Source organism: Cynocephalus volans, chromosome 5 (genome assembly GCF_027409185.1).
Source record: "Cynocephalus volans isolate mCynVol1 chromosome 5, mCynVol1.pri, whole genome shotgun sequence".
In the NCBI taxonomy this organism is placed as follows: Eukaryota; Metazoa; Chordata; class Mammalia; order Dermoptera; family Cynocephalidae; genus Cynocephalus; species Cynocephalus volans.
The window spans coordinates 126,226,333-126,241,410 of NC_084464.1; the positions used below are offsets into that span (position 1 = coordinate 126,226,333).

The window sequence follows — 15,078 nt, forward strand, 5'->3', positions numbered from 1 at the left end:
CAGAGTCTATTCTCTATATTCTCCTGAGTCTATATTTTCATAGCTTGCTGATGTTTGCATAAAACTGGTACAGCCTTTCCTGCGGATAATTTGGCAGTAAGTTTCAAAATGTCTATTCAAAATGGCCTTTGAATAATCCAGTGTACAGGAAATCGTTAAGATTTTGCCTAATAACTTAGCTAGGAGGTGTTCACTGCAGCTTCCTAGCAAACAGAGTAAATTATCAACCATCCATGAGACAAAGTACTACACCGACATCAAAAATATATAAGTGTGGAGATGTGGTTTTAGGCATGAAAGGATATTTATGATATCCTTTTGAATAAATAAATCAAGTTTGTAAGAGTAAATGCAGTACATATATACAAGAAACTATTCCTATGCACACAAGAAATACCAGAGAGACCAAAATAATAATTGTTTCTGACTAGTGTGATGAGTAGTGTTTTTAATTAATAATAGGTAATTTTATTTCACTACTTCTATAATGAACAGGAATTAATTTATGAAAAAGAAAATTGCCTAGCATTGAAACTGGCCTCTGGAATAGACAGAGGCGACAAGGACCTGATGAACTGGGATCAGCAATGTACCATGTGTACTAATGTATGTTAGTGTGTTAGCAGTGACATCAGGCACAACTGACACCAATGATTCAGACAAAAGGATGTGAATGCAAGATACTCAAGAGTGGGCCTGCTTCAGAAGGACAATGCAGACTTGGACCATATTTTTACTCTCTTTACCTAAAGTGTTCTGATTTTGTAGGATAATTGTTTACTTTCCTCATCTGACTTTAGACAAAATCCATTTTATATTGTTTTATTAAATAATAATGAATATGCAAAAAAAATAACTTACAAAATAAGGATAAAGTGCATAAAATACTCATGCACAGAAATTCAGTGTCCCAGAGGTGGAGCATTACCATTAACCCTATAAGCGTCCCCTTTAGGCTCCTCCTTTCCCATCTCCCTCCCCACCCTCTCTCCTCAGAGAAAACCATGGTTCTAAATTTTTTTATCATTGCCTTGCTTTTCTTTATCATTTTATTCCTAAACAATATTTTGTTTAGTTTTACATGGTTTTTGACTTCATGTAAGTGGAATTATACTTTATTATTCTTTAGCAACTTGAGTTTTGTCCATGCGATGTGTGTAGCGGTAGTTCATTCATTTCGCTATTGTCAAGTTTTCATTATGCAAATGCTCCTCAGTATATTTATGCATTGTCCTGCTTATGGATTTTGCATGACTTAACAATTTGTTGCTACTCTGAAAGTTTTTATGAATGATCTAATGCTCACGTATAACGTCTGGAGCTTATGAGGAGTGTCTCGGGTTTATATAGAGATGTGGAACTGCTAGGTTGCAGGGTGTGTGAATGTTCGACTTCAATATAAAATGCTAAGTTATTTTCCATATTCTTTTTATTGCCAGCAGTGTATGAGTGCTTCTATCCTCTAGATAGTCACCAACATTCAATAATGTCAGATTTATAACTTTTTGCTAATTCAGTGAGTATGAAATGATTTAATTTGTATTTCCTTGAGCATAAATGAAGTAGATCATGTTTTCTTAGGTTTATTAACTATTGGTGATTTCTCCCTATAAAGAATCTTTGAGTCTTTTGGCCCATTTTTCTATTGCATCATTTCTGCTTTTAAAATTGGTTTGTAGGAATTCTGAATATTCGGGGAACAATCTTTTGTTAGTTATACATGTGAGAAAGATCTTTTTCCAATTGTGTGGCTTTTTTTTTTCATTTTCCATGTAGTACATTTGGTGAAGAGACATCCTTAATCTTATCCGTCCTTCCTTTCATGGTTTGCTCTTTTTGTGTCTGGTTTAAGAAATTCCTTCCTATGCAGGTGTTCATAAATATAAACTCCTAGCTGTCTTCTGTTTTAGAAGTGTATAGTTTTGCCCCTGTGAATGGTGTGAAGGTGTCCAACTTAATTTTTTCTATATGGATAACTATTTGTTGCAGGACAATTTGTTAATAGACCTTCTCCCCAGAGCTCTTTCATAAATGAAGTTGCCATGTAGTGTGGGCCTGTTTCCTGGGTCCTCCAGAGAACACAGGTATTTGAGCCAGCCAGATGCTGAGGTACCTACCAGGAACATCTTTATCTTTTATATAATAAGGCGTTTTCCTCACATAACAAGTTAGAAGTTGAGCTCTTCCAGGTGAATCTGTTGCTTCCCATCTTTTCCTCTGCCAGAATCAGTTCATCCGTGATGTTTTCTCACAGCTGCAGCTGCTCCACGTTCCACGAATTACCACATCCAAAGTGGGAAAAGGCCTTCATATGTTCAATTCTGATCTCGAGGTTGTTTTGGACCACCCAAGCAGTGTGGGTTCAAGTTGCAAGTTCACATGCAGTCCTGGTCAGGGTTATGAGTTCTTTTGGGAGGATTTTTTTTATCTGTCCATTCAGTGCTGAATTTCAAGACAGGCACCTGTCTTGCAGATCTCTGTAGGGATCAAAGGTACCACTATTTATCTCTAGTTCACCCAATTTCCAGAGTGTAGCCCAGTGGGGATGCAGATCTGTGCGGGTGTCTCATCTCGCATTCAATTCCTCTCCCTGAGTTTTTTGGGCTTTGTCCTCTGTCCCTACACCGCATGAGACAGTGAGAAGGGCAGCTGGAATTCATCTGTGTGGCAAAGGTAGAACTCAGTGAAAGGTGGTTTTGTTTACATTTCTGGCTTCCTGTTTTCCCTTTGTTTTTTTGGCTTCTTTAGTATTCTTTACTTTCTTGGAGCTCATCATACATGTAGGAAGATTTTTTTCTTTTCTGGAATTCTTAGTTGTTTTTCAGGGAGAGGGTCAGTCAGTGTACCTCTATGAAAACAGAAGTTGGCTAAATTCATTTTAAAAATTGCATTATGTTTTATCAATTTTGCCTAAAGGTTTGTTGGAGACTGAACCGCTGCACGGAAGAGATGAAGATGCAGTAGCCAGTGCTGACTTCTCCAGCACGCTCTCTGAGGAGGAAAAGGAAGAGTTAAAGGCAGAATTAGTTCAGGTATGTTTAGTAATCTTATTATTTTTGTCATTTCTATCTCCGGATATTGAGAGTTATTATCAGTTTGGTATAAGTCCCATATTGCCATTATGTTGTCTTTTACTTAATAAATGAATACATTGCAAGATGATTCCATTTTTCCAAGGTATTTTTGTAATGCTAATTGTCCATTACTTGTTGGTTACAGCGGTAAAATGAATGGTTGTACTGCTTAAGCAACAATAATAATTAATTTTAAATATTCACCTCTTATTCTTTTTAGTACCAGAACCCTTTGGGAATAATAAAACCCTTGCAAACGTGAATTCATTCAAGACCCTGGGACAGGTGCATGCTCCTTTCTAAGAGGAGTTCTTGTTTTAGGTCAGCAACTTAGCTCAACAAATATTTTAAAAATTTTTTTAATGAAAAAAGTCAATCATAGAAGCAACTGAATTTATTAAGTTGTCTATTCTTTTGCAGATGAATAAAGGTCTGTGGGTGGAGAGGAAAGCTATGATTAATTGAGGCTTAATTAGATCTGTGTAGTTGCTGTGGGGACTGGGACCTAGAGGGGAGGAGGAAGGCAGGTTCATCATGAATACAACTTCTTGTTCCAGCATGTTGTTTGCAGGACCCATTAACCCTTAAATACTTTGCTGAGGAGCCTTTATTTTCTAGGAGGAGAGGGTTGGAGAAAGGGACAGCAGGACAAGAGGGGCAGAGGCCGGCATCCCCTCCCCGTTCTGTGTCCTGGCTAAGAGGGCAGGAAGCTCCTGTTCCTGCTGGAAGCAAGGCTTTGCCTCCCTGCTCTGGTCTTTCTAAAGGCTGAGGATACAGCTTTGAACTCCCCCTTACCCTCTCTCTCCCCGCTTGTCCACTCTGGACTCTCCCAGTTCTAACATTCTGCTAGTGCATGTTTATGAGAGCTCATAATAATATTGAAAACTTTTCAGGAGCTTTTACAAGGCACACCCTAGAATAATTTCATTTTAAAATAAAAGAGCAGCTTGTTCCTCTGCTACAACTAGAAGTGATGTCAGTAAGCACAGTGTCTTAAATCAAATACCTGAGTCTGTCTGTGGCCAGTGACTGGCCACACATACCGGAGTGCGCAGACCAAAGTCAGCCTTAATGGAAAATAGACTAGCTCATTTTCTTTCTGCCTGAAATTCTGGTTCATAACCTATTCATGTCAACTGCAGGGTCCAAAAGCTATCTTCTGCAGACTGGTGTAAGCTAACTGACTCTAAGCTAAATCCTAACCCCTTCACAGTGGTAGTCCCAGTCTAAGTTCAGATACAACCTCTGTAACAGACCAACTGCTATAAAATGCCTTGATTTTTCTGGGTTCTGAGATTACTGGGATATACATACATACACACATGTATCAATGTATGTTTGCTTTTGTGCATTTTATATTTTCTAAATGTTCGACAATGAGCATGTATTTCTTTTATAATCAAGAAAAAAGTAAACATTGATTTCAAATGGATGCCCCATGAATATAAAAAACTGGAAGTGTTTTCAGAAATTCCTGTCTCATTTGGCCCCAGTAATATGTTTCATTCCTAAGACGTTTTGAGCCTGACTTGTGAAAATTACACCAGACTCTGTTACTGTGTTCAAGTTTCTGGGATTCACGTTTTCATCTTCAGAATGCATCAACCTCCCTGCTTCCTGTCTTTTATTTCTGGGATCTTCAGAAATGAAGAAGTGCCACACATTGCCAAAGGTAGCATCATCACTTCCAGAGGCACATGGGTTCAGCTGTCTGCCTAAAGCCCAGTGAAAAGCAAAGGAAGTGTATCTTTGCGATTTTTCCTCTTCACGTTTCCATTTCTTCTCCCTCCATCTCAGGCCTCCTTTGCTTTATGCTCATTCTTTTCTTAAATCTGTTTTCCCTATCCTTTTACAGGTACGTGCATGCACACGCACGCACACTCCAAGTGGGGTCTTGGCACAGCAGACCTATTCAGATTTCACCTCCAGCACTGGGATCTGTTATAATGAGGAGACACAGAGAGCCCTGTCATCTTTCTCACCATGGGCCTTACAAAGAACTGAGACATCCCTCAGACAGCTCAGTTCCTCTGTCCCAACTCTCCTCAGACATTCTTCCTGGACCCCTGGTCACAAGCAACTCCTCTCTGTGTCTAGGGGAAGATCCTACTTATTGGGTCTATTAGCCACTCAGGTACCAAGACACCTCAGAGGCCAGCCTATTGAATGGCTGTTTTTGAGTCAGGCACTCAGTTGTGGCCATGATCCAGAGCATGACCTTTGTGTACTAGGACTTCTTATCCCTGACTGCTTTGCTGAAACGGGGTCTTGAGTGTGCCAGGTATCACCTCCTCTGGCTCACTCCTCTCCCCAGTTTCATCTGATCCTCCTACCACCTTCTGTCTACACTGGATCCCTCAGGCCTCCTCTCTTCCCTCTCTCGTCCCTCTTTCTGCACCGCTTTGTTGTGAATATTCCCACAATGGTGCCCTTAGACTTTGGGCGATCTAGACTTCTCCTTTTGGTGGGAGACATAAAATAAGCCAATAGTGTCCAAAAGGCTTACATCTTGGATGAGTTCAGCATTTTCAAAGATGAGTCTCCTTTATCACAATTTGATCTTTAATTTATTACTGTGATCATACAATATGTGTGTTCTTGAAAGTTCCCTGAATGGGAGACCAGTATCACCTCTGATCTGGTGCAGTGGTTTGTGCATAGAAGGTGTGCAATTAATATTTATAATTAGCTTGAATTACTTTACAGGCTAAACAAGTATTGATATCTGTAAATGCCAAAAATAGAATATGCTTTTTTACAAACTTTATCAATGTATAAAGAAGTACTATTTTGTTTCAGATATTACCAGCTGCTCCTGACATCTTCAGACCTTTACACATCTATTCTGTTTTTATTTCTCTCTCTCTTTTTAAAAAAATCTGTTCAATAATTCTGTGCTTTTATCATCCCACTCTCACTTTCATTTCACTAAGCTGCATTCTGTGCTTAGCATTTTATAATGTGTCTTGGCTTTTGAAAAGGATGAAGTGTTGGCATTAGCACTGTGTATTTGTGATTACATAACAATCAAATTCTGCCAATGTCCCCAGATAAAATGACTCAAGAAATATAAGCATTAATTAATAGGAGTGGGAAAAATACCAGACTGCATTATCGAGGAAGCAAAGCCTATTTGCATGCTCTCTCCATCTCTCTTTTGGCTCTTTCCTCTTCCTTTGGTGTGTGGTTTCCCAAGAGGAACACACAGTGCCCTCAAGCTCCTCTCTAGCTATCCTCTCTCAGATTTGCAAGGAAATGCCTTAGGCTCTGTGTCTTTCTCTCTGGGTTCCATCCTCAAAACCTTCATTCTTTCTGGACTTAGCACGTGAACAACTAACCTGTTCATGACTGATAATGCCTTATTGTTAAGCTCCTCCCAGATAGCATCTACATTTTAATCTCAGTTCTCCTGGACTCTTAGCCACAGGCAGGAGTAGCCAGAAGAAGACGGAGCAGGCCTTTAAGCAGTGTGTGCAGGAAACCAAATGCTGTTACTCCCAAACATCACACTGATGATTCATAGTTTATGAAAGTATTTCTTCTTCTGGGTTTCAGTTAGAAATTTTATGTAATCTAGCAGATAAAATAGAAAAGTTTTCAATCTTATAATAAATTTCATATTGAAGTTAATTAAGATTAGTTAATTCAGATTTTTTTTTGCATTTTTATTGAGTAAATTTATAGAACATAAAATTACCCATTTTAAAGTGAGCAACTCAATGGCATTTAGTACACTTGTAATGTTGTATAACCACCACTATCTAGTTTCAAAACATTTTCCTCACACTGGAAGGAAATCACTTACTTCCCATTTCTCCCTCCCCCAGCCTCTGGCAACCACCAATCTGTGTTCTGTCTCTATGGATTTACCTATTCTGAGTATTTCATATAAATGGAATCGTACAATGTGTGACCTTTTGTGTCTGGCTTTTTTTGCTTAGCCTAATGTTTTTGAGGTTCATCTGTGTGGTAGCATGTATCAGCACTTTATTCCTTTTTATGGCTGAGTAAGGTTCCATTTTATGTATATACTACAATCTGTTTTTCCATTCATCCCTTGATGGACACGTGGGTTGTTTCCACCTTTTGACTATTGTGAATAGTGCTGCTATGAACATGTGTGTACATGTATTTGTCTGAGTACCTGCTCTCAGTTATTAATCTGAGGAGTGGGATTACTGGGCCATAAGGTAATTCTATATTTAACTTTTTGAGAAATTGCCATACTGTTTTTCACAGTGGCTGAACCATTTCATATTCCCACCAGCAATGTACAAATGTTCCAGTTCCTCTGCATCTTTGCCAACACTTGTTATTTTCCTGTTAATTCTTATTTAAATAATTAGGTTTAAGTATCTATTTTTGGGCATAAATATTTACCCTTTGAGAAGATTATCTAGGGAGTAAAGGAACCAAAAAAGCAGAGTATTAGTTTCTAATGAAGAAACAATAAATTTAAAATTAAAAGGGAAAAGATATATTAAATATTTTAATTAATATATTAATAATATACTCCATCTCATTCTGAATTTGATGTGGCTTACAGAAGCACTTACAATATAGAGTTTCTATACTACCTGCATCAGAATACCTGGGGATGCTTGTTAAATAACATGAGTTAGTCTGGCCCCACCAAATTTAAGATACTAAAAGGGACATACACCTGGGAATCTGCATTTTAAATATGCTGTCTGGTGACTGTTACATAAGCTAAAGTCGAGAACCATTGGTATAACTAGACCAAAAAATCTCATTAGTCAAATGAGCATCGATTTTCACCATCTTTATTTAAAGTATTTGCGATTAAAGACCTTCTTGTGGCAAGATTCTTGGCTCTGTAGAAAGAGAAATGGTTGGCCATTTTGAATCTTGCAAGTTAATATAATTTAAAATTGTATTTCCAATGAAGGTTTTGCTTAATAGATTTTTTGGCCTATGTTTAGGTCTCTGGTAAACATGCTGAAAGCTTTGAGAAGTGTGAGTCTTATATTTTATGGAAATGGTTAGAATTTTATTATAGAACTTGAGAATAGACCCAACTAAGTAACCAAGTTCATGTCTCCATCATTAGAAGTCTCTTCCACAGAAATGTCTTATAACATGTGTCTGTATTTTTAAATTATTAGGTGTGAGACTTTATATTTCTTTCTTTAGGATGATGTTTGGTAAATGGGTTGCTTTGGTGTTTCAAAAAAATCACTTTTTTGGCATCAAGATTTCATTAAATATCTGATAACTCTGAATCCTTGCTAAAGTGAGTATTTATATATATGAAGGTTCACAACACTGTTCTGTCCAACATAGGGGAAAAATCTTCCTTGCACAAGTAAATAGACTAGTTTTTGCAAAGGCAGACAACTTTTTTGAACTGCTTTTCTAGCAGCAATGTCTCTGGTGACCCAAGGAACACAATTTGCAAGGTGACTGAAAGGGATAATGATGCAGTTTATGGTCAGAAGTAGAGCGACACTTTGAATGTAAATGAGACACAGCTGCTCCTTTTCTTTTTTTTAAATAAGAAATCTAGTAAAGTGGCAGACTTTTATTACCTCCATACATAAGGGATACTAAGGGAGTTCTAATGATTCTTTTCTGGCTTAACAAAGAAAAGTCACAAATCTCTATACTTTTCAGAAAAGAAATATGTAAATTTAAGCACTATTACCAAGGCAATACATTATAAAGCATGACAACGGATTAAAACCAAAGACTTGGTGTAGGTCCAAATTTGTTTTCACAGGATATCACAACAGTCTCTAAAATCTGGGTATCATACAGACTCCTTGGTTAGAAATTACATTTGCAAGAGCAATTTTATAATGCTGAAGAGATCTGCTTTTCTGCAGCATGCGGGAAAGAGGAAATATGTCCATATATTTTCACTAGTCAAATCCAAGTGTCCTTCAACAGGTGAATAAACAATAAACCTGGTACATCTATACAAGGGTATACTACTCTGCAATAAAAAGGAAAGAACTGTTGATGATGCAGCAAAGTGGATGAATCTCAAATAACTATGCTGAGTGAACAAAGCCAGGCCAAAATGAGTACATACTGTATGATTCAATGTATGTAACATTCAGGGAAGCGCAATCTAAACTCTAGTGAAAGAAAGGTCAGTGGCTGCCTGGTGAGGCGGGTAGGGAAGAAGAAAGAAGCGGGAGGGAGGAATTACAAAGAGCACCTGGAAGGTAATGGGTATGATCTCTGCCTTGATTGTGTGATGGCTTCATGGGTGGATGCATATGTCAAAACTTATGAATTATACATGTTAAATGTGTGCAGCTTATTGAATGTCCATTATACTCAAGAAAACTGTTAAAAAGAGAAGGCAATACAAATCACTCCCTCACATACATCCTCTTGTTCCTTCCTTCCTTAAGGCACTAGCTTGGCAAAACCACAGTGTCTGTCAAATCCATTCCTGCACCAAAGCAGCTATGTGTGATTGGCAAAAGATAAACAACACCCACTGGTGACACTGGAAGTTGTTTTACAAAATAAGGGGTACTGTATAAAACCAATTTTTGTTCAAAAGTTGTATCTATGTGCAACTTAAGAGAAACATTGGAAGGTTACAAACCAGAAAATAAGCAATGGCCATTTCCTAGTAGGTTTTTATTTTCCTTGTTTATATTTTTCTGTACAATCTGTGTTTTTTTATAAGGAGTGTTGACTAATTATAATCATTAAAACTAAAGAATTGATTTCTGTTTTTAGATATTGGAGCAGACTAACATCTGTATTGGATGTGTTTGGCATAGCCAAGCATGGATTGTATAAATAGGAGGATCAAGAGGCTGCTTTGGAGCACCAAGAGCTTTTGGAAATATGCTTTTCAGCTGATCTGACATTTTCCTCCACCATTCTTCCCACCTTAGCTAGAAGACGAAATTACAACATTACGACAAGTTTTATCAGCAAAAGAAAGGCATCTGGTTGAGATCAAGCAAAAACTTGGCATGAACCTGATGAATGAATTAAAACAGAACTTCAGTAAAAGCTGGCATGACATGCAGACTACTACTGCGTAAGTAAGATATTAACCGAAGTTTTAAAATTTTACTTTGCCTATTGTCTTGCCACTCTTCTGTTGTTTTATTTTGTTTTGTTTTCCTACAAGACTGATTTGGTACTTGTAGCTAGGAAAAAATATTTTCTCCAGAAGCAAAATAAAGAAATATGAATAATCATTAAATATATTGTATGTGAAGTAGACTTTATAAAGTGGCTTTATGAAATAAAACTATTCACTAAAGCCATTGTCACTCACACTACTTTCATGGGGTTTTATAGCTTAAATGCTTTTCTCTATTATTTGGTTTTAAACATTGGAAAAGGAGGAATTAGTAAAGGACACGAAAATCAACTACATTGTATATTGATAAAATAGAATAAATAAAAAATAAATAAACATTTGTTAAATATATATTTTACTTTACCTTTACCATAAAAATTATCAATGGGCAGGTGCTTTTTTTCCACAAATACTTGACACTCACTGTGTATTCTGAGTGCCTTTAAAAAATGGTTGGGGGTTGGCCCCATGGCTCACTCAGGAGAGTGCAGCGCTGGTAGCGCTGCGGGTTCGGATCCTATATAGGATGGCTGGTGTGCTCGCTGGCTGAGCATGGTGCAGATGACACTGAACTGAGGGTTGCAATCCCCTTACCAGTCAGAAAAAAAAAAAAAGTTGGCAATTTTAATAGTTACTGACTTGTTGGCAATTGACTTTAGAAAGAAAACCTCTCATCTTTTGGCATATGCTTTTCATCCTCACTATTCTAGGGAATATTTAGAACTGGGTTTATACCAACAGATATGATTTTGGCTTTGCCTTTGTGTTAGGCAAGGTACAAAATAACTCTGATTATTCTACAATCATGGTTCTATTGGATTACTTTTTTAATTACATGAAATACTTAACTATGGTGGTACTTTTCTAATGATTAAAAATATTTTGCCTGCCAGGTGGTCTTCTACCAGAGGGAAGAAGGTACCCACATAGATGATGTGATTTTTCTTCTTTTTGTGTGTTGAGGATTAGGGGCTGATGGGGAAATCACAGAGACTTTCTATCTTTAGCCCTAAATTCCACCATCAAGAAATTTTTGTCTTTGGTTTTTGTTTTTGTTTTTTTGGTGACTGGCTGATACAGGGATCCGAACCTGTAACCTTGGTGTTACCAGCATCACTCTCTCTCTCTCAAGTGAGCTAACTGACTAGCCCAAGATATTTCTCTCTTTGGGTTATGCATTTTCTTCCCTACTATCATCCATTGGAGGTAAAGATACTGAATTTCTTTTTTTTTTTTTTTTTCTTCTTTTGTGTGAATTTCTTTTTTTTTTATTTTCTTCCTACCTGTTAGTAGGAAGAAGAACCAATGATTGACAGCTCTTTTTCCAGGAGCCAGCTTTGCCTGCAGTTCCTAAGAACTAAGGTTTAAGGCCTTTTGCTCCTGTGCAAAGATGCCCTTTGTATGAGGAGTTGCATCTAAAAGGAGCCAGAAGTGTCCAGAGTGGCTCCCTTAGTTTCCATGAGAAGGAGAATGTTTCTGTCCTCCATAACATGGCCTAGCAATCCTATTGGCTTCTATGCTTGTGCACCGCAAGGACTCATCCAGACAGGGTCAGGGCACAGCTCAGAGTAGGGCAGGATGGAGCCAGGAAGCACATTAGTTTATCTCTAGAGGCTAACCTGCCTTCCCCAACCAGATGTTGAAAATTATGGAAGAAAATAAGAAACCACATATTGATGTGCAACAATGTAAAAGATATATTGCAACACTGTATGAACAGTCTCCTGAGAAGGGTAGTTGGATTTTAGGCACTGTATTAGTCTGTTTCTGTTGCTTATAACAGCATGCCTTAAACTTGGCACTATATAAAGAAATGAAATTTATTTCTTACAGTTTTGGAGACTGGGAAGTCCATGATCCAGGGGGCATATATGGCAAGGTGACTCTCTACAGCATGCAGGGTGTTGCAGAATGGCCCAAGCAAGAGAGCTAACCTTCTCCCTCACTCTCCTACAAAGCCATCCTAACCATGCTCATTACTCCATGACTGCATCAGTCCATTCACAAGGGAACAGTTCTCATGATCTAATCACCTCTTAAAGGTCCCACCTTTCAAATACCGTAATTGGATTTCCCACTCTCTTAACACCGTTACAATGGAGGTCAAGTTTCCAATATATGAACTTTTGGGGGACACATTTAACCCATAGTGGGTACTAAATTATAAGCTTATCTGTCAGTAGTTTTGGCCTCAGTCTTTTCACTTTGGTGGCCAAGACCAGTTAATGGCCCTGACAGGGTAAGGCTGAACAATCTCCAGTTCTCTGGGTTGGATCACCTCTGAATTTAATCCAGGTTTGGGAGCTTCATGTTCTACTGATCTGAATTTCCCTCTGGGGTGTAAGAACCAGAAAGGATCTTTCTGCTTGGCCTTCCTAGCCACACTGCAGGAATAAACTAACCACACGGAGGGCAAAGCAATTCTAGTAACTCTGTTGCTGAAGGGGAAGGGGCAGGGAACTGGGACTATCTGGGCAGAGGGTGTGTCAAGTTTGCCCTGTGCCTGATCGGGGCAGGGTGGGAGGGGAAATAAGGGAGGGGAGAGATTCATACTCATCCTGGTACCTGGAATTAGATCAGGCAAGTTCAAGGAAGGTTCCTAGCATCTTCCCACAGGGGAGAATAGTAGTTTACATTTTCCCATGTTCGAAAAACAAACTGGTTTTATAGCCAGGCGGTCTACTTGGTGTAAAGCTTTTTTTGAATGAATAGATCAGATTTACTCCCTGGGGTTATGGAACTTATAGTCAGAAAGACGGAGTTTGGGGATTTTACAAAGTTGCGGACAGAGAGGTGATAGAATTTGGAGATAGGCCAACAGAAATTCCCAGTGGTTTGGAGGTGGACGATGAGGAAAGTAGAGGGACCGAGTGTGACTTTTAGGCCTTTGACTTGGGCTATCGGGTGAGTATCGGTACTGTTTACTGTGAAGGGAGTACAGCACTGTGGTGAAGCTCTTGGGTTACAGACTCGATTGCTTTGGGTGAAATCCGAGCCTTGCTCTGTCTGTGAAATGAGAACGTATTAGTACCTACTGCATAAGCAATGAGGATTCAATGAGTTATTATTTGTAACACATGCAGGACGGTGTCTGACACTTTGTCGGCATGCAGTAATTATTCTCTGTTGTGAGAATGATTGAAAAACAGGTCTGTAGGGGAGACTCAGGAATTCTGTTTTGGCTATGTGAAGTCTGAAATGCCCAATAGACAAGTTTATATACTGAGAGGGCAACTCTGAGGAAAAGTTCAAGGCAAAGGTGGACATTTGGGAGTCATCTGCGTATAGATGTCATTGAAAGCTATAGGATTAGATGAGATTTCCTCAAAGATTACTTAATAAATACAGATGATTGTGGACTCACTAACCTTTTCAAATGAGGCGAACTTCCCTTTATAGGGAATAATCATTCCCTCAACCGTATAGTTTCTGGAGAGGGTCTTTTCTCCAACCCTTTTTTCTTGGTTGCTGAGGGAAAGGGAAAGGTCTTAATCACATGCTGGGGGAGAGAAAACAAAATCTACTCTCCCCCTGAATTAATTAGATCCCTGCTCTGTTAGTGATCATGATACCATTCCACGACAAGATCTATACCTCAAATGATGAAAAATTTGATGTGAGGGAATGATGAGCTGTGGTCAGGTCAGGTTGGGTAGAATTAGATTTCAAGGCAGTAAAAAGAATTTTGGCTGTCAGAGGATGTGTGTGATTCCCAGAGGCAATACTGTGCATACTGATTAAGCAATCATGACCCATTTAGTTTGATTTATAATGAAAAGAAAATCTATGGTATGTTAATAAAAGATCTTGGCATATTTTAGTCTGCAATAGGATTCAAATTGGAATAGGACCGATGAGTAGGAATAATTACACAGCAGACTAAAATGTTCTTTATAGAAGATTCCAGGAACACAGGAGCAGGTGATCATCTGTGTCCAGGGTTTGGTATTGCTGTTGTTTTTGTCATAGTTTTTAACATGCTTAGATTTGAGAGAATCTAAAAACACACAACCCCACATTCCCTTATTTTCTCCTGCCTTTCTATGTTGTCTTTAGCCTTCAAGGAGGCATGGGGGAGGTGAGTGGCTTTGGGGCGAAGAAAGTAGAGAAATTGAATCTCTTCTGTAGGTAGAAGTTAATCAGGGCATGCCACGTTGTGGTGGGCTGTTCAAACCGATATACTTCATTTATTTAATAAGTGTTCTGCTTTGCTAGCCTCTCAATTTCCCCCACTGACAAACCCCACTAAGTTATGCCAGAGACCAAATGGTAGGTCTACAGAGGGTGAAAGATTTTGAAAAGGAATTTAAACTATCCCATATTTTTGGAAAGGTTAAAACATCATCCTATGTAAAAAGGAGTAAATGCCTCATAGTCAGCGTTTAAAAAATGCACAGTTTTTGAAAATTGAAATTTAGTTGATGACTTATTTACTCTTTCCTTTTGTGCTCCTAAGACTTTCAGGCCATTATGATCAGGAATGACTGTCGTCTTTTTTGGTGGGGAGCCTGTTGTATAGCGTTGTTCCGTTTGGAAGTGCCACTGAAGATTGAAGACCTAATTTAAAAAGACATACATACCAATCTCTCACACAGTTCTTTATTCTTCTTAAGGCTTTCATCTTATTACACAAGGCAGAAGTGGATTCTTTTTTTCTAGATTCAAGTAGTAAATTTATGTTTTGATAACATGTTTAAGGAGACTTTAGAAGAAAATAATCTTTAAAGTTTTTTTGTGTCTTTAGTGAAATGCTGCATATGCAACCATTAAAGGAATTTTTTAAAAATCTCATAATAGAAAATATATTTGTGCTGTGAAATATCTTCTTGTAAATAGGCCGTTGAATTTTTTATTTTTTCTTCTTGTCATGTGTAGAAAAATGCTTTACGTCAAAACAGTTTAGAAGATGGCATGCTTTCTCCTTTT

General features: G+C 38.2%; 1 protein-coding gene across 4 annotated transcripts in view; it reads left to right on the top strand.

Annotated features, from left to right (window-relative positions):
- TPD52L1 (TPD52 like 1) overlaps positions 1 to 15,078 on the top strand; it is a 94,287-nt gene that overhangs the window by 58,848 nt on the left and 20,361 nt on the right. For all 4 annotated transcript variants that reach the window (XM_063097026.1, XM_063097028.1, XM_063097029.1 and 1 more), the window contains exons 2-3: positions 2,917 to 3,032; positions 9,956 to 10,104. In XM_063097026.1, coding sequence (XP_062953096.1) covers positions 2,917 to 3,032; positions 9,956 to 10,104 — 265 coding nt within the window. The remainder of the gene's footprint in view (positions 1 to 2,916; positions 3,033 to 9,955; positions 10,105 to 15,078) is intronic.